General features: G+C 39.6%; 3 protein-coding genes across 5 annotated transcripts; 2 read left to right on the top strand and 1 right to left on the bottom strand.

Annotated features, from left to right (window-relative positions):
* The first annotated feature begins 1 nt into the window (after position 1).
* LOC145463701 (GPN-loop GTPase 3-like) lies at positions 2-4,565 on the top strand. Its single transcript, XM_081447481.1, has 8 exons — positions 2-165; positions 984-1,092; positions 1,245-1,332; positions 1,588-1,667; positions 2,350-2,590; positions 3,337-3,430; positions 3,989-4,117; positions 4,478-4,565. The coding sequence occupies exons 1-8, from the start codon at positions 7-9 to the stop codon at positions 4,526-4,528; spliced, it is 951 nt and encodes a 316-aa protein (XP_081303607.1). The 5' UTR covers positions 2-6; the 3' UTR covers positions 4,529-4,565.
* A 1,055-nt stretch (positions 4,566-5,620) lies between these two features.
* Positions 5,621-7,863, bottom strand: LOC145463717 (Rieske domain-containing protein-like). Its single transcript, XM_081447501.1, has 3 exons — positions 7,626-7,863; positions 6,591-6,625; positions 5,621-5,884 (listed from the first exon to the last, which is right to left on the bottom strand). Exons 1-3 carry the CDS (start codon positions 7,807-7,809, stop codon positions 5,633-5,635), a joined length of 471 nt encoding a protein of 156 aa, XP_081303627.1. The 5' UTR covers positions 7,810-7,863; the 3' UTR covers positions 5,621-5,632.
* A 31-nt stretch (positions 7,864-7,894) lies between these two features.
* On the top strand, positions 7,895-25,727 carry LOC145463655 (ATP-dependent DNA/RNA helicase DHX36-like). 3 transcript variants are annotated; one of them, XM_081447412.1, is made up of 30 exons: positions 7,895-8,089; positions 9,113-9,267; positions 9,367-9,577; positions 10,078-10,307; positions 10,630-10,668; positions 11,176-11,250; positions 11,509-11,604; positions 11,706-11,785; positions 12,264-12,338; positions 12,751-12,852; positions 13,697-13,761; positions 13,984-14,065; positions 14,637-14,825; positions 15,217-15,319; positions 15,924-16,011; positions 16,172-16,227; positions 16,559-16,623; positions 17,188-17,242; positions 17,833-17,921; positions 18,495-18,612; positions 18,888-18,986; positions 19,556-19,729; positions 20,745-20,831; positions 21,355-21,432; positions 21,707-21,806; positions 22,280-22,364; positions 22,718-22,841; positions 23,681-23,833; positions 24,550-24,699; positions 25,233-25,727. In XM_081447412.1, exons 1-30 carry the CDS (start codon positions 7,969-7,971, stop codon positions 25,278-25,280), a joined length of 3,192 nt encoding a protein of 1,063 aa, XP_081303538.1. In that variant the 5' UTR covers positions 7,895-7,968; the 3' UTR covers positions 25,281-25,727. The 3 variants fall into 3 exon arrangements, with proteins under 3 accessions (XP_081303538.1, XP_081303539.1, XP_081303540.1); XM_081447413.1 differs by lacking the exon at positions 9,113-9,267 and having other exon boundaries at positions 7,964-8,089; XM_081447414.1 differs by lacking the exons at positions 7,895-8,089; positions 9,113-9,267 and having other exon boundaries at positions 9,377-9,577; positions 10,116-10,307.
* Positions 25,728-25,770: the final 43 nt, after the last annotated feature.

Raw genomic sequence — 25,770 nt, 5'->3', positions numbered from 1 at the left:
CGGTTAATGGCCAGTCCCCGCGCGCGCAGCAACTTTTACCCACGATGCAATGGCGCAGAAGCGCACAGAAACGCCTGGCATTTGGAGAGCATTTTCAACTCTGGAAAGTTCCTTGAAAGCATGAGGTACGCACAACTGATTATGGGACCTGCTGGGAGCGGAAAGGTTGGTAAGCTTATCTATTGGACATTTGGAATACAAATCCTTCTCAAAACTATGCATGTAAAAATCGCCAGGCTATAAAAAACAAACGAAGAAAAAGATCAAAGACTGAGACACAAAGCTTGGGTGCCTGAACATGTCAGCTGCGGTCAGACTAAACCTATTTCTTGCCATGCATAAGCTCATTTTGACTGGTAATTTGTGATACAATCGTGTTTTTAACATATTATGGAGGGCTGCAAGTTTAATGGCGGGTTGTGGGGGGGGGGTACATGTAGGTAGGTAGGGAGGATATTGTAGGGCGGAGGTTGAGATAGGGTGGTAGTGACAATCTGCTTAGGTTTTAGGCACCTTTAGCCCATACTGTCAATATTTTAAGCAGGTTGTTGATTTTTTACCAAACAGACTCGCAAGTAGATGCAAGTTGAAAACTTGTGTCTACTTGCGACTTCATTCGGCCATTTGACTCCATTTACACTTGCGTTGACTTGCGATGACTTGCGCTCACTCTGGTTGAGGTAAATTTGCATGCAAGTCATGAAAGTTTTTCACCATTTGGCCACCCAACCCAAGTCAACACAAGTTGAAAGATACCGTATTTATTTGTTGTTATAGCAACCTATTAGAAAATGAAACACAAGATATGTAGCCTCTAAATGTTTTTTGTGTGTGTGATTTGGGTGTAAACTTGCGAGTCCCTAACCCTAACCCTAACCCTAACCCCAAGTTCAACTTGAGACTACCTGTGACTACTTGCGACTACTTACAACTACTTGCGAGTCCATTTGGCCAGGGCTTTATTTTCTTCTGTTTTTTCCTAGTCAACTTATTGCAATACAATACTGCAACACTGTGAGAATGTACAACGTTCAGTGCATGTGGTGAACCTCGATCCTGCTGCGGAACACTTTAACTATCAAGTCCTCGCTGGTGTGTGTAATTATGTTATGAGTTATTTACTATTAAAATTGCTTTCAAGGTCATTGTTAACCTGAAAATTCCTTGTAACTCTCATGTATTTCCAAATCGTTTCTTATAAGAAAACAATCAACCTCTTTATGAGTGATTATTGTGCTTTTTAGATGTAAGGGAGTTAGTAGAACTAGAAGATGTGATGGAAGCTGAAGATTTACGACTTGGGCCAAATGGAGGACTTGTTTTCTGTATGGAGTAAGAAAATCACTCTTAATATGTTTCTGAACTTCACAGATCTTTGCTCCACTTATAATAAAACTAAAAGCAACTGTTGCTTTTAGTTTTGTATTATTTCTGACGTCTACATTATAAAGTATGCTAAGTGAGTATACCAAACATGTGCCTCATAATTATATTCCTGAAGGTTTTTTGGCATTTTAATCCATCTTTACAATACAACTATATGCAAATTAATAGATAAATCATTTAATTTAAAATTTTTCCACCTAGATACCTGGTGCAGAATTTTGATTGGCTGGAAGAAAAATTGGGAGATGTTGATGATGATTATATCTTGTTTGATTGTCCAGGTGAGTAATAAAATAAATTGTGCAAGTAAGATATTAATAACATTGTTGCAACCAAACTGTTAGTTGGGTTGCCAACTTATAAGCTTGATATCTGTTTCCTTGAATTCGGAGAGAGGTGTGGAGCCACTTTTCCCAAGCAGTGGCTGGTAATTGAACCTACACTGACCAGTGAAGCAAAATATTACATGCACTTGCAAATTGGAGAGACACTCGCTTGGCAAATTAAATCAGGTACCACATAAAGAATAGTAAATTATAGCGGCTGTCTAGATTCCAGGGGAACTCTCATATGAAAAGGTTGGAGATGCTCGTTGTAAAATTTCAAGTAAACCCCTAAAGGAGACCAATCTGGGCGTGGCTTGAGGTTTATTTCATCCCTAAGAGATACCACTTAAAACGGAATAGGCTCGATTACCAGCCGCTGTTAAGAAAGGAGCTTAGGTTTGCAGACCTGACTTGAGAGATTGGTGGAAATCAAGCCTAAAAACAAAAATAAGAGTGTTTTTTATTATTATTTCTTCAAGTGCACCCTAAGAGATATGTTGAAAGATAAAAATAGTGGCTTAATTTGTCATGAACAACATAAGAAAGCCAGATGACTAGCATCTCCAACCTTTTCAAATGGGAGTACCCCAGGGTGTAGATCCGTCTACTTATTTAATTTTTCCTTGTTAAACCGCAGGCCAAATAGAACTGTACACCCACATGCCAGTGATGCGACAGCTGGTGCAGACATTGCATCAGTGGGACTTCCGAGTGTGTGGTGTATTCCTGATTGATTCTCAGTTTGTTGTGGATTGTAGCAAGTTCTTTGCTGGTGTCCTGACCGCACTGTCGGCGATGATTCAGCTGGAGATTCCTCATATAAATGTCATGAGCAAAATGGACTTGCTTAACAAGAAGCAGATGAAGCAAGTAGATAGGTGGGCTTTTTTTCCTGTTGACCCTGACATAAATAATTTTTTAAAACCCTGCAGTTAGAAACTTCAGTTGAACCCCTACTTCTGACTTCTGGGATACATGAAGTGGTCTCTTAATACGGTTGGTAGGTAATATGGGTCTATGATAAATTGGCAAAAGGTGTGGTAAAAACATCACTTTATCTGCCAAAAAATTAAAAGATCGAATCACTTCACTCTGTGAAAATATAATTTGGGTCAAAATGATTATAATAAGCTTGTGTTTGAATGTCTTCATCAGTTGTCCCTTCATTTTGGACTCTATTGTGTCTTTTCCCCTTCCCCTGCATCATTAGCCTTTTAAAAACAAGAGCAAACTAAGTGCAAACTCTTCTATCTTGGTGGTGACTTTGCAAAATGGAAGAACCTTGATCTGGACAGCCAAAAGGTGGCTCACTGGCTGCCTAGCAGCCTGTAACTGCTTTTATTAGTATAAATAGGGGTTTTATTTGCATAATTTTTTTCATACCATCAATAGTTCAGAGACTTTGATTACTTCCCGCTTAAATATAATAATAGTTGGCTGTGGGTTCAAGTGCAATTTCTTTGGGAAAGCTGGGGGTTTATTCTTATTCACTTAATTTGTTGGTCAAGTTGGGGCCTGTGCCTTTATTGTGTTCTGCTGGCCTGTGTCTACAGTGATTGTAAGATGCATTATATTTTTGAGATGGACAAAGGATATTATTGATTGTAACTAGTCGCTGTTGTAGGTATTTAGATCCTGATCCACAACAGCTTGTGGAAGAACTTAAAGTGAGCACAAACAAGAAATTTAAAAAGCTCAATAAAGCCCTGGCACGGTTGGTAGGTGTATAGATCTTCCAGTCGATTTATATTGTGATTATAAAGTAGTAAATAAATAGGAATTGACAGTGGTGCATCCAGCAAGAGGCTCTTTGTCTGCTATTTACAGAATCAATTGGAATTTGGGAGTGCTGGTTTTTGTGGAGGGTGGGAGGAGAGGAACCAGAGAACTGGGAGACAAACCCTTGAAACAAGGATGAGAGCTGACAACAAACTCAACTCAGTTATGATGCTCAGTGTCTAGGATTCAAACCAGGCCACTGTATTGGGGAGGCAAGCACTTTCACCACTGTGCCATCCATGCTCTCCTGCTTCAATCTGAAGCTTTTTAAGCTAGGCATGAAGTTACAGTCATGGTTTCAAATAGAATTCAACTACAGCAGATACTCGCTGAACTGAGGTGGAATAATGTCTGAGAAATTGCAGATGCTTTGTCAGTAAATATCTTAATACATTTGTTGACAGTCAAAAAGCACCAACACAGTCAAAAATCATCTAGTTGTCAGTTTACTTTAATTTATTAAATGTAAGTGCATAATTTTTTTTCTGCATTACCAGATTGATGACTACAGCATGGTATCATTTGTTCCTCTAAACCTCTGTGACGAGGATTCTATCACAAATGTTCTAATTCAGATCGACAATGCTATCCAATATGGTGAAGACCTGGATGTTCGTGAAATGAAGGTCAATATTTAATATTTTCAATTAATCACATTATACTACATCATCAGTGTACTGTGTGAAGATGCCAAGACTCAAGGCAATTTTGCTGGACATGAAGGTGTAATCATTACTGTTATACTCATTGACCATATTATTGGTACACGATCTATGTACAGTGCTGTCAAAGTGTTGATATTGTGATAATGATATTATGAATACAAGGAAAAGTACTGGTACATTATATATTTATATTGGTGCTATGTTCTTGGCATCTTGGGAGTCTCTAGCAAATGCTGGCATTATCTGAGGCAGAATCAGATTCAATATTGATAGTTTCATGTTGCATTGACTAGAATGCAGTAATTTTGTTTTTTGTTGTAGGATGATGACCAAGAAGATGAGGATCTCACTGGTCTTGCAGGTGATAGCTGACCCGAAATTCATTATCCCGCTCTCTGATACAAGGCAGCATAGCTCACTGGTGGCTGTTAAATCTACATACCTACACCGTAGAAACTGCCCAGAAATCACCGCAAGATCTAGGAAGGGGAGGCACTATTCCTGTATGTTAACTATGCGTCACATGGCAGATCAACAACACGGATAGTCATCTACACAGATGTCTTCCTCTGTAACATGTACTAATTCACCGTGTCTTGTCAAAAAGTTGCATCACACCTGTGGTTTCAGAACTTTTCTCAAGACATTTAACAACTTACTGACATGAATCCAACTTCACTGATGTTTGGAATTTTGGTGACATTTACATGACAAGTGGTGTGATTTGCATAATCTGAATGCAGATATATTTTTTTTCTCAAGAAGTGGTTAAGATTAAGTATTATTTAAAGAGAAGTCCAGATTAGAGAACCATGCATTAGCCTCCCTGTATAAGATTAAAGTTTGAGACCCATGCACATAGGTGTGAGTCTGGCAGATACTTTCCAAAAATTCTAAGAAAGAAGATATGTTCAAAAGAATCGGCAACCGCCAACAATTTTTTCTTGATGGTGGGAGATGTGGTGGGGCTTTTGGTTAGTGTATGATATAATGTGATAATAATAATACATATTGTGGCCTGATGGAAACACAAGAAAACGTCTGGGAGAATTCAAAAGTTATGTAAACCTGCACCACATGTGAAGGGTTACTCTTTTCAACTCTCCCAAACTTTCTTCAGCTTTTGCACTGGACGACACTAACAAGAAGTGACCATTTCTTTTATAAAATAGGGCTTGATGAAAATCCAGCAAGTTATAAGATATAACCTTATCATAGCCACATGCAAAATAACTACACAACCCTTCAAAGTGTACGTTATATGATCAGCATTTTATACCAGTTCTAGCTAATTAATGATATCAGTATATAATAATACATTAATAAGCTAACAGAAAATGAAATAATTTATCTGCACGAATGAGTAGTTCAATTTCAGCTGGTGTTGTGATGTTACTTGAGGTATAAAAGGCAGACAAGTTTAGAAAACTTCATTGAAAGGGACAGTTATTTTGTGGAGTATGTTTGCGATGTTAATTACTTCTTCCTAATTTGTTTGGAGTAAAAGTAGTCTGACGGAAAGTATTCTTTTGAGTCTGAAAGTGTCACATAGACTTTGTCTTCAACAACTTGCACTTGATGGACTCTCTGTACAGTTCCTTTAGAACATAATTTGGGTGGCTTCTTGAAATCTTTAGGATCAAATGAGAAATGCAGGCCCTCTCCAGTGTCCAAGGTTATCCTCTGTTTGTGGTATGGACAAATGATGCACCAATGCCCACCAACGTCCTAATAAAAGTGAAATAAAAATGACATACATTTACATGAGTGGTTTATTTAAAAATTGTCAGCAGACAGGCAAGTGGTTAGTGCAGTAATAATAATAAAAAATATTATATGGCATGATAGGTAGCCTTGAGGTAATTTTGAGTGTTCTGATTGATTCTTTCTTGGTCTGGATTTTGCATTATGGACCATGGAAATCAGGTCATAAGCTGTGTATTTTTTGCTTTCGAAAATCCGAAAGGTCAAGGCCCAAGTGCCATATAGTAAACTACTCATTCACCCAGCTTGCTTGAGCTCTACTGGGGGATATTGTCCCTCTGTAATTTTTGTATGGACCCCACTGTGATCGGTCTGTACTGTCACAACAATTGGCCAATATGCCCTAGGACAACCCTCGCACTCAGTCAGTAAGAGGTTAATATCCAGTTTATTTCTGTCTGGCCCCTCCCTTCGTCATCCACTCTGTCCACTAGTTTGTTTGTTGGTGTGTACATCATACAGGGTCTGGGAATCAGGCCACTGAGTGACGGGTGAGATTTGGGCCTTAATTCCCATCATGTTACACAAAAATGTGCCAGCTGAGCAAAGGAAAAAAAACATGGCAGCTGTACAATTATTAAAATGTTTCAGTCACACAAGTTGCAGAGGAAAATTCCTGGCAAGATTCGAGATAGAGAGATAGAGGAATGAGGAATTCAATGTCACCTACTTCTATATCACCTTCCTCTAAAGGACCTCCAGCATCTTAAAGAAATGAGTTTCTATTAGTCTTAGCACTCAAAATATTGTGCAGTTCGAGAAAATTTCCATACTCCACCCACAGAAGAGATTGGAGTTTCCTGGGGGTGGGGATAGGGGTACTCTGCAAGACCAACACCTGTAAGAAGCTTAACTGGAATTTCCAGAGGGGTGGGGTGGGGGTCTTAGAAATAATCACTTCCGTGGCAGAGGTATGGATATTTTCTGGAACTAGACATTCGGTGTGAAGACTACATTTACGAAAGGAATTCCACAAAATCACTCTAACTTAATCATTTCCATACAGTGACAGAAATGAAATGATATAGGGTATCAAAAATGCAATGTATGTGAGGTTCGGTAAAGATAATGGTGTCAGAAGTTGACCAGCTTGTCATCAGCGTAGGACAATTGCAACTCAGTAAACAGTGGATCTGACCAGATGCAAGCTAAGAGGTCCAAAATTAGACAGTTCAAAGTCCTGTATTTTGGGACTCTGGATTTTCTTCCAAGATTCTCCAACTGCAGCACTGGAGAACAAGCTGATCAACACCTCATCAATATTTTTATAGTTACATTACTCTGGCCCAATCGACAGTGCAGAAAAACAGTCTGTTTTAGTCATCTTTTTTATATGTTGAAAGACTATGATGTTAGCATACCAAGGTTGAATATGCAATTCCAGAAAATATCCATACTCCCCTTACAGAAGGAATTGGAATTTCCTAGGGGTGAGGAGTTCTGTAAGACCAAAAATTTAAAGAAGTGTATGAAGCTTAAATTGGAATTTCTTGGGGGGGTGTTTTTTTGGGGGGTGGGAATCCCTTATGTGGGAGAGGTATGGATATTTTCTGGCCTACACAATAAATTAGGAGCCAAAAAGGTAGATATATATTTGACCATATTTATTTAACCAGATTAGTCCACTGGTATAATTTTTGAATACTAAGTTTAATCTTTTCCTCTGGAAAGATTTCTACTGTAAATGTTTACTGACAGTACTTACGGTAGCAATGTTGGTCCATTGCATAAAATTGCTGGTTATGATAAAATACAACAATATCCCTGCCATTCACATTGGATTTCACTTTTTGTTTTTCCACAAAATCCTGCTTAATGCCAACAAAGACAGGTGAAGTGAGGCCACGTTCTTCTTGAGGGATTTCTGTTGTCTTAGAACGCTCTGACATGATTAAATTTGTTACTGTAAAAACATAGACATGTTGTTTTTTTCATTACCAGGCCCACGTGAGCCAAGCGCGGATTAGAAACTTGAAAGGGGGACTGGGTACACACGGAAACTAAAATGGCGGACGAAAAGCTGTGAATTCAGAGTTCGCGTTGGGTAAATGCAGCGAAAATTTTGGGGATCTCTGGGCTCCTTCGTTGGTATAAAAAGAACTATTTTAACGTCAAGACCATTGAATGTGGGAAGACCTAGTTTCGATTCCAAAAGCATGCATAAAGGAGGTAAGGTTTAGAATTAAACAGCTGAGATAACAGCTGAACCAAGCTGATGAAAATACTCAACAATTAGTCCACAAACAGCGCGCTTTTTTGTTCGTTTTTTGCTGTACAACCTTTGGTTGTACCTTCAATACAAAATGCAGACTAGTGTTTCAGTTTATACTGAGGTTTCACGCAGCTATGACGTATTTGATCACATTTTAGCACTGAATGCAAGCTCTTTTAATATTACTGTTAAATAGTGTCAATTCTTTCTTAGTTTTAGGTGTAATAGGCTGCCTGAGATCTAAGTAATGATAAAGATGAAATATTCATTTTATCACGGGCATCAGAGGGCTTAATTGCAGAATACCCAGGCTAGCATGTACACCAACTAAGAACAGCAACTATTGTTATATACCTCGTTCTTCAAAGCACACCGATGCATGTTAATGGCTGGGCTGGGTATTCTGCAATGGCTCCCAATCCCGTGACCTCCAAAATTCTGCTGGAGTTCTCTAGCCACTTAGCCGGGGGGGGGGGGGGGGGGGGGGAGACTCTTGGCTTACAAGCGAGGCCATTTATCAAGTATATAACAATCCTCACTGTTCATGTCTACACATGACGGCCATCTACTAGGTTTATGCATATGTATGTGACATGAAAGTACTCTGTGTGATAAATAATTAATGTTTATTAGTAAATGTTCATTATGTCATGGGTGTAGGACAAAGTGGGTGATGGATCTAACCTTTTGACATATTTTTGAGACCTGATGGTTTGCGCATTGAGTTCTGGATCAACTCCTCTGGGTTTGAGCCCTGGTTTGGTCTTTTGAACTGTGTTTTTGGGCGAGACAGTTTACATAAAATGGGTACTGGTTAATTGTGTGGTAAACCTGACAAAGTACTGGAGTGTAACCAGAGTAGGATCCTATATCAGGTGAAGTTCTGATACTGCAGTCTGCTTCTTGATACATCCTGGCGTTAAAAGACTGCACCTTGGCTTTTAGGTAGACCTCTAATAATGTCTTGTAACTATTGACAGGTATCCGTCATAAGTCTGAATTTTCAAATGATGGAGGTGGAGGTAGGAGGGGTAGAGGACGTGGACGGCATCCCTCAGGCTTGTCAGGAAAACAGATTGGCCTCTGGTATGCAAGGAAAGGACATGAAAAGAAAGCAAGAAAGGAACTTAAGCAGGTTTTAGAGTCATCGTGGAATCTCAAAAAATTTGAAAAATTTCTCTCTCCTTGTATTTCAGTAATAATGATGTAACATGGACTAATTTTTTTCATTTAGCGTGCTTTTGTTACAATGGACAGCCATCATGAGGAGAGGGTAAGTCAGTTGCTGGGAGAATTAAGAGAAAATGAGAGTAGTACTAGCGTAAGTGATGACAGCAGAACACAAGCTAGTACATCAGCCTGCAGAGATTGGTGTGATGCCCCTCATGAAGAGCAGAACCGTGAAAATCCTGACGAAGGATCATACACTAACAGCAGAGATGAAGGTACGCTTGGACAGCTTGGGAGAGAAGAGTAGGCAGAAACTGTTTACAAATAGACAGACCCTTTTTTTGGTAGACAGGTGACTTACAAGCCAACTGGGCATCATTGAAATCAGAACTTGCACATATGTTGTAGATAAATTCCTTCTCCAGATCAGAGTTCTTACATCAGTCTAGGGGTATTTACTACCTGTAAGGTCTACTGCAGATAGTTCCCCATCTCACCTGTACTATTTGTCATGATGCAATGACTGTTCTGACTGGCATTCCCCAATTATACTCTTAGGTGGAGAATGGTGCTGTGAGAGTAAATCACCACGCCTAATAATATACACTATGACCCTTGGCACTTGTCTAGCAGTTCATGTTGTCAAGAATCAATCAATTTTGCCATTGCTATTACTCCTTGAAAAGTACATCAGACCTATGCACCTGAGAAGTAAAATTTAGGATTTTCGTCTTGTAGCTCTTAATAAAAACAGTGGGTGCTTATCTTACTCTAGAAATTCAAGGGATAACAGACTCAAAGTTTCATCGTCAGTTTGCAGACGAAGATGATTGCTTCCCGGATCAGGTGTATGTGTCTGATAAAGACGGAAGCAAACAATCAACTTCCAAGTCCATTTTTAATATGGATGTACCTTTGCAGCAGGACAGTGCTTTTGATCAATATTTAAAGGAAGAACAGCAGAAGAAGGTCATGTCGGGCAGTGCAAGATATAATACCATGCAGGTCTGTAGGAGAACGTCTGTTTGTATTACACTGTACATGACATACACATTCACTGACAAGGGATGTCACTGGAAAGTTCTATCCCTGTAATCACTAGTGGAATAACAATTATTCCTTTAGTTGGCAAAAATCCAATCCTTGAGAGTTCAAATTTGCCAAGAATTGACTTTAAAGAAAGTTACTTTTTATAAATACAGTAAAGCTTTCCTTTCATGTCATGTAAATTGACTGTGTATAACTGTTCATCTATCATTATCTATCAGTGCAGCTTCAACTTTAGTGTACTGCTATTTTTTCTTGTCTTGGTTTATTTCCTTTCTAGGAATTCCGTAAAAGATTACCAACATATGAGAAGAAAGAGGTAAGACAGTGTTTTTTGCTGATGGCGAATCAATTTTTTCGTCTGCAATTGAGTAAATAAGTAAATTAGGGGTGGCAAATGGTAAATGTGAGACTGCGAGACAATGAGACTAGCATTTTTCTTTGCGAGCCCGAGACATTTTGATTTCTTCAATTGCGAGACCGAGTCTTTAAAGTGTTTTTAATGCGAACTTAAGACGTTCAGGTTCTAAGATGTTGTGATGTCATGTAACTTTATAAAAGAAAATTAAACAAAACGGTACTTAACGACTTTCTTAGCCTTGAAAAAAATTGAGACTGCGAGATGCACATAACTGCTAAAAAACTAGACTGCGAGACCCGTGAAATTTGGCGAAAATTTTGCGAGACCATGGGTTTTTAAAGGACCATTCGCCAACCTGTAAATTGTTATTTATTGTTTAATTAATCCTACTGAATGGTGTTTATAACATGTTAGGCCTGCAAATGCATTTAACCCAGTAACAGGTTTATTTATACTTTCTTTTAGGAATTACTTCACCTTATTAACTCAGAGCAGGTTTTAGTTATCAGTGGAGAGACTGGATGTGGCAAAACAACTCAGGTCTGCTTCAAACCATACTGATGCATAGTTTAGCCTTTGAATCATAGGTCTGCAATACATGTGTTGTTACACTGTATAGTTTAAAATGTAGTTTAGGTCAAAATGATTTGATATGAGCTTCAAATTATTGCAGCATTCATATTTTCTTTTTCTGGTATAATAAATAATGTTTTTGTTGTCAACCTAGGTTGATAAGTAGCGTAACCAGGATTCAGCCCAGAATGAGGAAAATCGATTTATTTCTAGTGATTATTGCAGGTTGCTCAGTTTGTCTTGGATGATGCTATTGAACGCGGCTGTGGATCAACATGCCGAGTGATCTGTACTCAACCTCGAAGGATCAGTGCTATTTCAGTGAGTTTAGTGCTTTTTACATTTTGTATTTTTATTAATTTTTCATTAACGTATGGTTAATAGATAAGTGCTCGTACTTACTAAAATTTATTTTTCACCAGGTTGCAGAGAGAGTTGCTGTAGAGAGGGATGAAGAATGCGGTGAAAATGGTAGTGTTGGATATCAGATCAGATTGGAAAGGTCTGTGCATCATTAACTAAGTTAAACTAAGCGATCAACAGCTCATTTCTCTTAACGTTTTCACTATAATTTCAAGCAGAGAGATAACGAGAAAAAGAAAACAATAACAACCAAGATGGTTTGTCTTGTTGAAGTGATAAGTAGACCTAACCTCAAAAACAATATTGTATTGCATTTAGAAATTAGAATTTGTATTTAAGCTTGAGCCTGAAACATTGAGATGCTGTTTGAAACTTGTGTGTGATAATGGCCAAGTGCAGAAGACAGTGAAGGTGATAATGATGATAATGGCAATGATGGTTATGACTATGAGAGTGACAGTACTGGTGGTGTTGGTGATGATCGTGAAGATGATGATGGTGTTACAATGGATTTATAATAAATTACATTTTGATTTTACTTTTTTTAATGTTTTATGTCAACAATGCTATGGGAACATTTTCTGAAAACCTTCTTTTGATGTGTTTCTATTTTTCAGTAAGCTACCTCGGGAACAAGGTTCTATTCTTTATTGTACAACAGGAGTGCTTCTTAGATGGCTCGTTGATGATCCGTGAGTAAATTTAATTAAACGACTATGAATGGTACCTGTAAACATTGCGTGGGAGGGACTGGGAGATGACTGCAAGTTAAATTAACCTATCTTGTGAAAACCTTGGAAATGTTAACATGTTCATGTACATGTATGATGGAGGAAGTGATTTGACTGTAAAGAAACTATTGCACTTTATCCTGGGCATGTGAAACACTCACTAGTTTAATATCTACTTGAAGCTAAAAGGCAAATTAGCTACCATATTCTCGTGTTTCGAATGTTACAGGCCCTTAATTGGAGTGAAATGTGGGTCAGCATAGTGATGGTAGAGGAATGCAGGAAATGGTGTACTGCACACCACACGGCAACACACTGTACTGTATGGAGCCACGCCTTTAATTCATTTCTTTTTTTTTTCATTATTTTTCAGCCTTCTTCATCGTTGCAGTCACATCATTCTTGATGAGATCCATGAAAGGGATATTTTGTCAGATTTTCTCATCATCATTATCAGAGATCTTTTAATAAAAAGGTGAGTTACATTTGTACTAATAGCACCCATGGATTAGTAGAATATTTCTACTGAAGTATACTTACGGTAGTCTAATGCAATTGCTGCTATCTGATTGGCTGAGTTATTGCACAGTATCACCTATTGGTGTGCACTGGCTTGATGTGATCGACAGAATCAGAGCATCGCACCGGTATCGCGGAGGTCATGGGTTCGAATCCCGTTGAAGCCCTGATTTTTTCAGGCTTCTTCTTTCCAATTGCTTAAATTGGAAAATTAACTGCGATGATCATTCTTCACTTTCCGAATGGCAACATTTTGTTGTTTCTCGGGAGTTTTGAAGGAACATTTAAAAACAAATGGATAACCAAAAAAACAAATGGATAACCAAACCTGAGAAGAGTAAAAGTAGGACATTCACGGTTTCTTGAATTAAAAACTCAAAAGTGTTACATGAAAATGATGAGTGCACATGCACAAAAATGACTTTCAGTTCACATGATTTTTTTAAAGTGTGGATGACAAAGAAAAAATTGGAAACCATCATGTGAAAGAAACAAAATTCAGTCAGAATTCTGCTAAAACAATTAGATTATTTGCTCTCAAGCTCATAATGTAATAATTAGTAAGTAAATGGTTGAACCCAGGAGTACGTACCACAGAGGCTTGTCTACTGAACTCGTACCACTGATGGTACTCCTGCAAAGGCTTGGTGACACTAGTTAGTGACACCCATGGTGCTCAGTTCTTTGCAGGACTATTCCCATCCGGACAAACCTTATCCCTCTGTCTTTCTATTGGTTTCCATTAATTAATATGTTGATTATTCACGTGCAGTTTTTGTTTTCCATGTTTTTTTCCCCAGGCCTGACTTGAAAGTGATCCTTATGAGTGCCACATTGAATTCAGAGATGTTCTCTGCCTATTTTGGTATGAAAACCATGAATATCAAACCAGAAACTGAAAACTGATTAATAAGCCTTAGAACAAGGCTTGCTGTGCCCCCTCATGTTGGAGTAATAAATGACACATCCACCTCTCTCACCTTCCTTTTGTTCACGGTGTCATTTGCTATATAATTTGTTTGGTTTCCTTGGTTAGTAATAATGAGTTATGTGTTGGTGATGGTAATTTTTTGTGTTTCCTCTCAAGATAACTGCAAAATGGCTCACATTCCTGGCTTCACATATCCTGTTCAAGAGCTTTACCTGGAAGAAATCATTGAAAAGACAGGGTGAGAATAAATGAGAGTATATGTGATACATGCATATACTGGATGTATGTGTTTTCACTGGTTGGAGTTTGAAATTTGGTGTAATTATCATTATTTTATTATAACGGCTCAAATTTCAATATGTATAGTCAGGGTTTCAAGTTATTTTCCTGATACTGTACATGACTGTACAATAAATTATTGCATATGTGTAATTGTCCTATTAAAACTTTGCCCGATTTGATCAAAATGTAAGGATTGTTTGTCAAGATCTTTGATGGTCTCCAAATAGTAAGCATGTTTAAAATCTGTACCTGTATGTTCCATCAGTCCTGCTAAAGGAAATTGTAGGCAATAATTAACTATTTTAACTTTGAAATAACAAATTGACTTTTATCAAAGGATTAGGAACAATTCTTGAGTAAAGAAATTTGTGTTTTTCATGCATGTATGTATCTGTATAATTTGTCTATACTAGTCCCCAGACTTTATTTTTGAGGTGAATGCTAACTGCAAAGTCCTGGTCATGAGCTAGTGGGAAGGGTAGGCCTGTGTGCGAGGCTTAATAGCAGAGAACATTTCTTTGCCCAAGGTATGAAGTTCAAGAAAAGGCTGCTGGCTTTGTCAGGAAACAACCAAAGTGGAAGCAGCATAGGGCTAGGGGGTCTAAAAGCTTTGCAAAAGACAGAAGGTTGGAAAAATCTACGGCATGGATGGCAGAAAGTCAGGAGGATGAGAAGGAGTTGGAATGGCAGCAATATCTTCACTCACTTAGAGACAGGTATCAATATTTGGGGCTATCTTATCTAGCCTGTTGCAGACTCGCCGTGAGTGGAGACAATCATAAAAGCGGGCAGGCGATGAGCAGGATCAGCAATGAGCGGGATCAGCGATGAGCAGGATCAGTGACCAACGCGTGGGATTAGCAACGAGTGGGATCCGGAAGAGAAAAGGAGAGGGTGGTCCTCTCCTCTTCTCTCCCAGACCACACTCGTCGCCTGCTCCCTTTTTTGATCATCCCCACTGACTGAGAGCCCGGAACAAGCTAATCTTATCCCAAGAACACAGCGCAATGCCCCGTCCAGGCCCACACCTGGAGCACTTAATGCAAAACAGAATTCTAGACAACTGTCACTTTGCTCAAAGTATTTCTACGTCTGTTGTCTCCTCAGATATTCACCAAGAACAATCACAACACTTCAAAACATGGATCTGGAAAGGATTGATGTGGAACTTTTGGTTCGAGTGATAACTCACATTTCTCTTCACATGGAGGTACAACTGCCATCTTAATATCAATTGCTGGCTACAGCATGCTTCTGCTGCAATGATTTTTTTCACTTCACATCCCGTACTTTCCCATGCAACAGACGTCTCCCAGCATTCTGTCAATTTGGCTCCCACAAGTGCAAGGTTCTACGCAAAAAAAAAAAAAAAAAAAAAAAACAGCTCTGCAAAGTTCCATGTTGCGGCCTTGTGGGTTGTCCCTGATGGGTTGTAAACTGCAGGTGAAAGTTTGAAACAAAACTATGACTAATCCAAGACGCTACATAGATCTCTGCAGTGCTGCTATCATTTGGACCTTTTTGGGCTAAATTTTAGACATCTCTCTTGCAGGGAAAGGGTTCAATAGCAAGTGAAAAGAGAAACTTGCTTAGTTTATAGGAAACCCAGATAAATACATCTAATAAATGAAAAAAATAGCTAAATACACATGTAGACATGAGTGTGCATTAGCATTTGCGAGATTTGGAAAGTTTGTGTGAATATGAGTTGCAGGCTTCTTGGTCTCGTTGACAATTTGCATCTACTGTATGTAGCGATAATAGATTTGTTACATAAAAATATATGATCTAATCTTTTTTCTTGTCGATGTTAGGAAGGAGCTGTTCTCGTTTTTCTGCCTGGTTGGGATGATATTAACAAACTTCATGACAACTTGAAAAAGCAGAGACTTTTCTGTTCAGGTAGACAATAACTTTAACTCTAATTTAACTATTAGAGATTAACTTGTAATCAAGTGCTTTTCTCTGAAGTTCTTCCTCATGAGAAATTAGTTCCTTCTCTCGCTATCTTTATGATATAAAATAGCTTATTACGTATTTCAAATCTTGTTTTTTTTTGTAGACAAATTTTGCATCATTCCTTTACACTCCATGATGCCTTCAACTAGCCAAAGGGAGGTACGACTCTTAACTTCAAAAACGAATTCCTCTTACTGATGGCTCTTTGCTTCCTTTAATATTCCTTCTGAGAGAAGAGGTTAGTCTCGATTACCAGCCGCTGTTCGGGAAAGGAGCCTGCGCTCCTCCCCCGAAGAAAGCGGCGGAAATCGAGCCTAAAAAGAGATGCCTTAGTTATTTCTCGTTATTTGTTTGCTTGATAAAGTATGGATGCTGTAAAGGCTCTATAAGAAGAAATACATGTAGAATGAAGATGTTAACATGAGATCTGTTGCAGAGGATGATGTCCAAGTTTTTTTCGTCCTTAAACCGCTATGTTTTTTTCTATCAGGTATTTGACCGTCCTCCTCAAGGTGTCAGGAAAATAGTGATTGCCACTAACATCGCTGAAACCAGGTACAAAGCAGAACTTGATAATGCGGTGTTGTTAGAGAGGCTTTTAACTGAGCGTTGAAAGTAATACGGGCTTGCTTTAGTTTTTGCTTTATCAAGCTCTGATTGGTTTAAAAACTCGCGCCACCTATTTTTAAAACCAATCAGTTACAAAACCAGAAGCAGTTCACCACATGGTAACAAGCGTTTTCCTGTGCTTGGCGCCGATTATATACATGTTTTAGTTCACCGCGTTTTTAGATGATCTTTGTTGTGATTACTTGATTTTCCTGCACCGGTATCGCAGAGGTCATGGGTTCGATTCCCGTTCAAACCTGGATTTTTTTTCAGGCTTTAATTTCAGAACTGTTTAAGTTGGGTGTATAACTGCGACGATTAATCATGTCTTCATTACTTGATTTTGGTAACCATTCTCGAAAGCCGCCATGAAACAATCCAGTGTAACTACAAACTGTCAGAAGATGACTGCCTTGGTCATCTTATGTACAATCTAATAAAGCCACTGCTTCGTTTATTAGAGCCACGTAGTCGTCCATTTGTTGAATTTCAATCTTCCTTTCTTTGTAGTATTACTATTGATGATGTTGTATTTGTTGTGGATGCTGGCAAAGTGAAACAAAAGGTAAGTTGATTGTTTGGTGCTGCAACCCTCACCCACGTACAACTTTGGATTTGTGACGCAAAATACTTTGAGTCTCGTAGCTCTAACTAATTAGCTAAGTAGCTTATCACCGGAAAAGAAACGTGAATTAAAAGTATGGTTTTAACTGGCGAGGCGCATCAACTGTTTTCCGTCCCACACCACGCCGAAGAAATTTAAAACGCAACAATCACCGGTCATTTTGGATTTGTGTCTGAGGAAAACTCGCTCAGGGAAATCACATGATTATCGTGACGCCATCATTTTCGAAAAATCTGCGTTTTCAAAATGTTTTTCGTCCACACTAAAACGCAAAGCCAGCGTTTTCAAATTCCTCCGGTTTGGAAAGCGTTTTCGAAAAGCTCCGTTTTCGTGACGCATTAGTGTGCAAGGTAGGCCTAACCATAGAAATAACGCTCTATTTTCAAATTTCTCTAACGTAATGTGGACGGGGCCTTAGAAAACATGTGTTACATGCACGGAGGCGCCTCTTCAGATTCTTGGTCGTGCAATCGCTTGTAGTGTCATTTGAATTGCAAAGTGAAGTCAAATTAAACTTTTTTATTCGCCAGACGTATGATGTGAACAACAAAATTGCCTGTCTACAGCCAGTGTGGATCAGTAAGGCTTCAGCACGGCAAAGAAGAGGCCGAGCTGGAAGGTACAAACAGTACAATAACCGCTGTAATATGCACACTTTGATCGGTCAATTAACGTTGTATTATACTATATCATACTATGTCATACTGTAAAAATTCATAGCCCGGAGAAACCGTTTTAGAACGACTCTGATTTTTTTTTCCGTCCGTAAACCGCTGTAAATACCTCTTCTTTTAGGAATTGATATTCGTTCTCAAAGCCAGCAGTTTCTTGAACGAAAATATAAGGAGAACTGCGATATATAAGGATAAGTACTCTCCCCTTATCTTCCTTGTATTTCCTGCCCCCCTCCCTTGCATACAGCTTTAAAAAGATATTGGAACACCAACATAATTTTCGATGATTTTCAAAATTGATTAAACGCATCTAGCTTTTAGAACTCGACAAGTATTAGGCATCTTTAAGCGTTCGTTCGTGAAAAAAAATTTTGATGTTTAGATTAGTACCGAGTTCAAGAGCAGTGTTTTCGTGTTTTGGCGTCTGTCGTTAGTACTATTTACAAGATCAATCGACAGGTAGAACAAAAAAGATTACACTGTATGGGTAAAAAAGTGCTGTTAAATTATTTCAACAGAGTGCAGCCTGGGTACTGCTTTCATTTGTTCACCCAACCTCGTGCCCAGTCCCTTGACGATTACCAGCTGCCAGAGATGTTGCGAACACCTTTGGAGGAACTTTGCTTACAGATCAAGGTACACGCACGCATATGTACGCTACTGAAGTTGGAGCATTTTTAGTCATGCAGATTGGCTGTAGGAAACAAGGGTGCCTAATGCAGAGTGCTTCGTACACTGGATCGTGCGTTCCAGCTTCGAGCATTGGTCGCCGTGACCGTCTTTGTGTTGTGTTCTTTGGCAAGACACTTCAATCTAAGTGCTTTAATGGCAAGAGGCTTAACCTCATTGTTGGCGCGGGCTCCACACGAAAATGAAAAAAAGGTGACATTTTACTCGTTATTTTTTGGTAGATTCTCCAACTGGGCATGATACGACCTTTTCTGTCCAAAGCCTTACAGCCTCCTGAGGAGCAAGCAGTCATCAATGCTTTAGAAGTTCTTCGTCAACTTGTAAGTATGCTCTGTTATTTGCCACTCTTGTTATTTAGTCAGAAATCAATCAGCGCGCCCTACTTTCCTTCAATTTTCTTTGCCATTGCGGTTAACGGTTCAAATCTTCACAGAAGAGTTTCTGATTCTCCCTTCCCTCCAAGCTATATACCCTGGAAAGACCTTCTTTTCACTTTCTTTTTGAAAAAGTCTATAACAACTGTTAAGTTTACAATCGCGAACTCGTTTTGGTGATGAGGCAACCTATGGGTTGGATTCCCATCCCCTCCTCCCTTGGGGAGGAACGAGGACCGAACGCGAACTACGAAAGAGCGACGAAAATCGAGCCTAGACAGCGTTTTCTCTCCTCGTCAGATAGTTTAACCTTGGAGGGTGGGAGGACTTTTTCTCATGTAAACCTTATCAAATCCATATATAATGTTTCAGAAAATCACGGACATCCTTTGTAGATTTAAAGTAAAAATCTTGAATTCATTGACGATTTTCTTAATTCTCATCATTTGTTTACTTGTGAAATGAGTCGATGTGGTAGTGAGAAATTCAATGTCGATCCGTCTTGTTTGGCGTAGAACGCACTTGACGCGGATGAAGAGCTGACACCGCTCGGATATCACCTGGCAACATTACCCGTCGACCCACGCGTGGGCAAGATGATTTTATTTGGTGCAATCTTCTCGTGTTTGGACCCTGTGTTGACTGTGGCGTCTGTTCTAGGATTCAAAGATCCTTTTGTTTTTCCGTTGGTAAGTTTACCTTTTGAGTGTTGAAGTTGTTTGTAAGGCAGGCCAGTAGCTGTCCAAACACGGTTTGTTATTGGCTCACGAAACAATACATAAATGATCCAAATAATGCTCCTATATCTTGAAACAATAGAAGCCACAGGTTACCAGAACCAATGAAAATACAGGTCTAGAAGAGGTGCTGGACTTTCACGCTGGGGACAGAGGGACGGACTGAATAGGCGGTTGGATGGAAGTGGCCTTCTTAAATTCATTTTTATTTGCTTTACTTCTTTGTGCGCTTTCGTTGATTTCCACTTTCGTGAACAAAGTATTTGCTCAGCAGTGATCAGGAAGATTCTACGTACACTCTTCCCATGGTCATTATTTTTGATGCGAAATGTGAACTTTACACTTGTCAGAACGCTGAAAGATATCCTCCCAGTTTGTTTTGGGAGGCGCGATAGCCAAAAGGTAAGCACAGTGGAGTCGGCATCGAGCGGTCCGGGCCAAGGTCATTGTTTTTTGCCCTTGGGGTTTTACGATAACTGCAGAAATTCTCGCGCGCTCATTGGCTAATTTTTATTGTCAGTAAGCGGACAGACGCGTGAATTTATAATTTATGCGATGCGTCGACGACTGGGAGCGGACAATGTGACAATTTGTTGTCGTGGAAAACAAATTGATGTCAGCTTTTAATGCGTCTTTCTTGTTATTGACAATGAATTTCGTCATAACATTGTCAAAGTAGTCTGCGGATCCACTCGGCTATCGCCTCGTGGTTCTACAGCTACTTTGACTATGTTATAACGAAGTTCCTGATCAATAACAGGACAGACGCATGAAAAACTGACGTGAATTTGTTAAGCTACAGTTCCTCTAGATTGGACTAGCATTCCATCAAGGGGAAGGGAGGGGGGGGGGGGGGAGGGGTTAGCAAGACGCCTAGCTGCTTCATGTTTCAGAAACCGGAGTTAAGCGCCGAGAGCTATGAGACAGCTGGGCTTACAATTCTGTACTTTTCAATTTCTTGTTGCAGGGCAAACAGAAGGAAGCTGAACAGGCCCGCATCAGGTTTGCTGGTGATACTCGGAGTGATCATATAGCGCTCTTGAATGCTTTCCAGGTAATCATAGTACACGTTTTGTCAATGAGTGTCAGTCACATTTTCTGATAAAAGCTAGCCAAGTACTCAGCAGAGCACTTGGCTTCAAATTGTTAAATTGCGTCAAAAGCCGAGGATATTTCTAACTGATCACGGAATATAAGTAGTGAAGAGTCCACAGATTCAGTAGACTGTAACTTTTCTGGCAAGTCGTTTATTTACAGCAGGAATAATAATAAGGGTCCCAAAACCGTACCTTGTGGAACCCCCGAAGTTACGGCTGTGGGCTGAGAATGACTGCCATCACAGACTCCCGATTGAAAGCGGCTCTTTAAGAATGAATCAAACCAGATAAGCAAGATAACCACGTATATGCCATAGTATTCAAGTTTTCTAAGGAGGCGCTGATGTGGTACCTTGTCAAAAGTCTTGCTAAAATCTAATATTGGAGCATGGACTGATTTATATTCTTGCATAGCCTTGGCCATGTAGATGTAGATGTGAAGGGTTGATTTAACCTCGTTGCTTTTGCTTTTGATTTCAGGGCTGGGAGAAGGCTTCGCTACAAGGAAGCGAAAGAGACTACTGCTGGACAAATTTCCTGTCTGCGAACACTATGAAGGTAATTCCGTGTTTAGTTTCCAAGCGTTATTAAATCTGGTCGTTATCACGGCCAACCTGCGTGATAAAACTGAATGGTCCCGCATATTTAGTTGACCTCTTCACCTGATGAAGACTAGCTTTAAGCAGTCGAAACATCCCGGTATACATCACAAGTGACCACATTGTGAGAGAAACGGCATACTTTCAATAAACTTTGATTCACTTTTCATTATCACATCGAAATATTCACTCTCCTTACAGATCACTTAACGTTTCTTTTGATCTTATTTCAGATGATTAAAGACATGAAGAAACAGTTTTCCGGACTGTTGTATGAAATTGGCTTCCTCGATTCTACAAACCCGACGGCCTTTTCCGCTAATTACAATTCAGGTATTTTTGTCTGAATACTTGTCTCCTTGTGTGCTATATCCGATAGAATTAACGGCCAGCAGTAGATGTTGTTAGCTGGGGTAGCCTGTTCGTGTTACGAATGTGATACCGCGTTTTTACGAAATGAGGACGATGACGATGACAAATTTCGCGTCTCTTGTTCCATTATATTCTCATATTTAATTTTCTATTTCCTACGTTGTAAAATTGCCCTCAAATCTTTTGTGAACAAATTGCGTCCCTCACCGCCAAGTTTTTCCACGATCCGAAAAGAACAAGATGTACTAGTCGCAGTGTTGAACACTCTGTAAACTCGTTTCACTGGTAAATATATATCTCCTAGTCCTCGTTCTCGCCCCGAGTTTCCGCGCTGACTAACTCTTGTAGTGTTGTAGGTTCACTCTTGTACGAGTGGGTTTTGCGGTCCACTAATCTCGTTTTTTGTTAACGTAACTCTCGTGTTTCTTTTGTAGAGAATTTAAAACTTGTTAAAGCCATACTGTGCGCGGGGCTGTATCCAAATGTTGCTAAATTAGAACATCATTCAAGGCTAAAAAGGTGAGCATTGTCATAATCTTTACTGCGTATGTTTCTTTGAATAATGATTATGATAATGACGACGACGGCGACGATGACAATGACGCTTTTGTCATTTGTATTAAGATCCTCATACTAATGGTACCTTGCTTACTTGGTCACGGAAAGTCATCAGTACCATTTATTTAAGACTCTGAGGGAATGAAACTGCTAAGTATATGAGGCGAAGTGTTGGACATTTATACGGAGCCATGGGGAAGCTGCAGTCCAGATACACAGGTTTTGGTAATTTGAGGATAACTGAACGCACGAGTTTGAAAGTGCACTTTTATGGCACTGAAGAATTTTTCTTTTTCGTGTTGTTGTTTCACCAGACCTCCAATTATTCGAACACAGCAGGATGGCAGAGTGTGGCTTCATCCCAAATCAGTCAATGCTCAAGTCACAGTTTTTGAAGACAACTGGTTGATTTATCATGAAAAGATGAAATCATCCTCGGTACGCTTACTGGACCTCCTGCTTGAAATTGTGATGCATAGTAACAGTGCACATGCATAACCTGCGTGCAGTCTTCGTGTTTAATTCACCTAGCTGGGTTCTTCCACTTAGAAAGAGAATTTGGCGTCTGCGTGATAACTTACAATTAGTTCTCTGTGGAATGTGTAGCCTCTTCCAGGCGTTGAGTTAGTTGGGGAACAGCGCGAAAAATGGCGCGAAACAATGACGCAAAAAATAGGGGAGAAGCGTGGTTCGTTCCTCGCACCAAGCCTCTCTCTCTATTTTTTTCGCTCCGCAGGAGTTTTTTGCGCTGCGCCCCAGCTAACTGAATGCGTGGAAGAGGCTATGAAATGTGTTGCCTCCACGACAGAAGAAGCACTCCTGTCTGTTTCGGGTAAACAACCAACACAAATGAAGGCGACTACGAGGGTTTTAAACTCGAAGTTAAAACTCTTGAAAACGAAATTTTAAGAGGCCAATTTCGAACCTCTTTTTTTTGGATTGTTCAGTAACAACTGGTTAACTAGGTCGTAGGAACCCTAACTCTAATAGTTTAATCTTGTAGAACAGTTCTTTACAAATGACAGCTCTCATTAGAAACTGAAGATGAGTAAAAAACGGCGGGGACGGGAACTAGGGGTTTTTGACCGTCGCTCAGCTTCCTTTTGTAATGTTGGGTGCTTCTTGTCGTTGTAAGTGCACTCTTTTGAAAAACTGCGTCTTATCATTGAGTGACGGGTCATAAAGTTTTGATTTTATAAACCAAAGAAACTATTCCTGCATTTCTCACAAAGTGACTGGTCATATATTCATTCTTTTTAACTACTTTTTGTCATCAGTTGTTCCTTTACGACAGCACCATGATCGCACCTTTTCCTTTGCTGTTCTTTGGCGGTGAAATTTCTGTGTTTGTCGAGGAAGGCTACGAAACAGTTGCGGTCGACGACTTCATTAAATTTAAATCTCCTACAAGAATCGCTAATCTGGTCAAGGTTGGTAACATTTGTTGAATTAGCCTATTTCTCAGGGCCTATCCACACTACGCCGGAGAAATTTCACACTAATCCGTTACGAAAATGGAGCTGTTCGAAAACTCTCTTCGAACCGGAGGAATTTGAAAACGCCGGCAATTTTGAAATCATGTGATTCCCATACACGAGTTTTCCTGAAACACAAATCTAAAATGACCGGTGATTGTTACGTTTTCAAATTTCTCCGACATAGACTGGACTGACTCCTAGTAGAAACACCGACGTGAAGTTATATCTCTTGACCATTTCGACATGGTTGGACCTGGCAAAGTCCCAGGCGCTATAGCTCTTCCTCACCGTACCCTGGGTGCCAGAGGGTTTTTTCGGTCCTCGCGAAAAATACAACCTTTGGCACTGAGGGTGGGTTCACCACCACGGCAAGGTGAACTGCTAGCAGTCACTCTTTGGAATCATTCGATTCAGTACACTAAGGAGTCGGACTCTCGTCTCCCACTGACTGAGCATGCGTTGTTTGTCAGAAATTTGCTTAGCAACAAGACGAATTCTTATGACGTTCTGTTGACGCGAGTGCTTGCGTTATTATTTGATTTGTTAAGAAGTAATTGGAAACCCTTCCAGTGCTCTCACGAGGATTTGCATAAAGCGCACCTGTCATGTAGGCTTCATTTTCGTAGGTTTAATTGACATTTTATTTATTTCTGGTTCTTCCTGCCCAGGAGTTACGAGTCGAGCTCGACAAATTGTTGAGACAAAAAATAGCTCAGCCTGACATGAATCTAAGCGTGGGGACTGGTACGGATAACAAGGAAAGTGCTCTACTGCGAGCCATTATCGACCTGATCACCAGTGAAGAGAATACAAACTGGGTGAGGGACTGAACCGACACCCGCTATCTTTGTCACTAGCTAATTAACTCATTGTAGTCAGTTTTTCATGCGTCTGTCCTGTTATTGATCATAAATTTCGTCATAACATTGTCATAGAAGCTGAGGTCCGCTGACTATTTTGACAATGTTATGACGAAAGTCATGGTCAACAACAGGACAGGCGCATGAAAAACTTACGTCAATTTGTTTTTTTCTTTTACAATAAATTACAAATTCATGTGTCCGTCCGCTTATTGACCATGAAAATTTTCTGCAGTAATTGTAAAATAGCCCATCGCATGACTACTCCCAAGTACTTTATCGCAGAAGATAAAACGCTGTCGTTGTTTTGCAGTTGTTTGGGCACAAGACAAGCTTTTTGCCTATTCTTCACCAAGTAAATTAGTATGTTTCCGTTTTGGGTGATAGCTGACGGCTCATAGGTTAGCCAAAACTTTTATTAAACTTGTTTGGTTACAGTTTTTATCTCTCCATCCAAGCTCATGCATTATTGTGTTTTCTTCTTTCTACAGAAAAGACAAAGAGCTCTCGCCAGCAAACCCGAAGAGAGTTATTATTAAACTGCTTTGTGTCGTGAGACAAAAGAAACACTAGAGGGCTACCATAGTTGCTAGCTTCCTCTCTGGAGCAGACACTGATACGGTCTGTCGGACTTCAGCCCTGAACTTGGGCTCACGCTAAGGCGGACACCTCTCTTGTGTGCCTTACACTGCCCAAGCTAGTACCAAATATATAGCTTCACAAAGACTTTGGTTTGGTCCGTGCAGTAGTTCAACTGGAACAATCAAGAGACGATGATCTGCAAAGCTCTTGGCTTTCACAATTTGTTTTGTAAATAAACAAGACGAACAGACGATAACTGATACTGGAGAGTCAACTTGAATATTGATTTTCGAGAAAAAAGATGTTTGTGAAAAGCCAAAGACTTATAAGAAAAGTTTTAAACTAACAGGAAATGTAATATTTGTTTGTAACATTACGGAAATAGTAAACACACTCGTGGAAAAGATGATACTGTTAGCGTCACCCCTGGTCAGTTCGAGTTCATCA

This window comes from Orbicella franksi, chromosome 12, assembly GCF_964199315.1.
Source record: "Orbicella franksi chromosome 12, jaOrbFran1.1, whole genome shotgun sequence".
In the NCBI taxonomy this organism is placed as follows: domain Eukaryota; kingdom Metazoa; phylum Cnidaria; class Anthozoa; order Scleractinia; family Merulinidae; genus Orbicella; species Orbicella franksi.
Note: the sequence above shows the minus strand (reverse complement) of the source record. Positions and strands in the feature narration are given on the sequence as shown.

Bases quoted from the DNA above. Each gene is read 5' to 3' on its own strand.
- LOC145463717 (XM_081447501.1), bottom strand. From the start codon at position 7,809: ATGTCAGAGCGTTCTAAGACAACAGAAATCCCTCAAGAAGAACGTGGC. The intron at 6,626-7,625 runs GTAAGTACTGTC...CATTTCTTTAAG, and splicing joins AATGGACCAACATTGCTACC to ATGCTGGAGGTCCTTTAGAG. The intron at 5,885-6,590 runs GTAGGTGACATT...CACTTTTATTAG, and splicing joins TAGAGGAAGGTGATATAGAA to GACGTTGGTGGGCATTGGTG.
- LOC145463655 (XM_081447412.1), top strand. From the start codon at position 7,969: ATGCAGCGAAAATTTTGGGGATCTCTGGGCTCCTTCGTTGGTATAAAA. The intron at 11,786-12,263 runs GTCTGTGCATCA...TCTATTTTTCAG, and splicing joins TATCAGATCAGATTGGAAAG to TAAGCTACCTCGGGAACAAG. The intron at 18,987-19,555 runs GTAAGTATGCTC...TGTTTGGCGTAG, and splicing joins TAGAAGTTCTTCGTCAACTT to AACGCACTTGACGCGGATGA.
- LOC145463701 (XM_081447481.1), top strand. From the start codon at position 7: ATGGCCAGTCCCCGCGCGCGCAGCAACTTTTACCCACGATGCAATGGC. The intron at 1,093-1,244 runs GTGTGTGTAATT...TGTGCTTTTTAG, and splicing joins TAACTATCAAGTCCTCGCTG to ATGTAAGGGAGTTAGTAGAA. The intron at 4,118-4,477 runs GTCAATATTTAA...TTTTTGTTGTAG, and splicing joins TGGATGTTCGTGAAATGAAG to GATGATGACCAAGAAGATGA.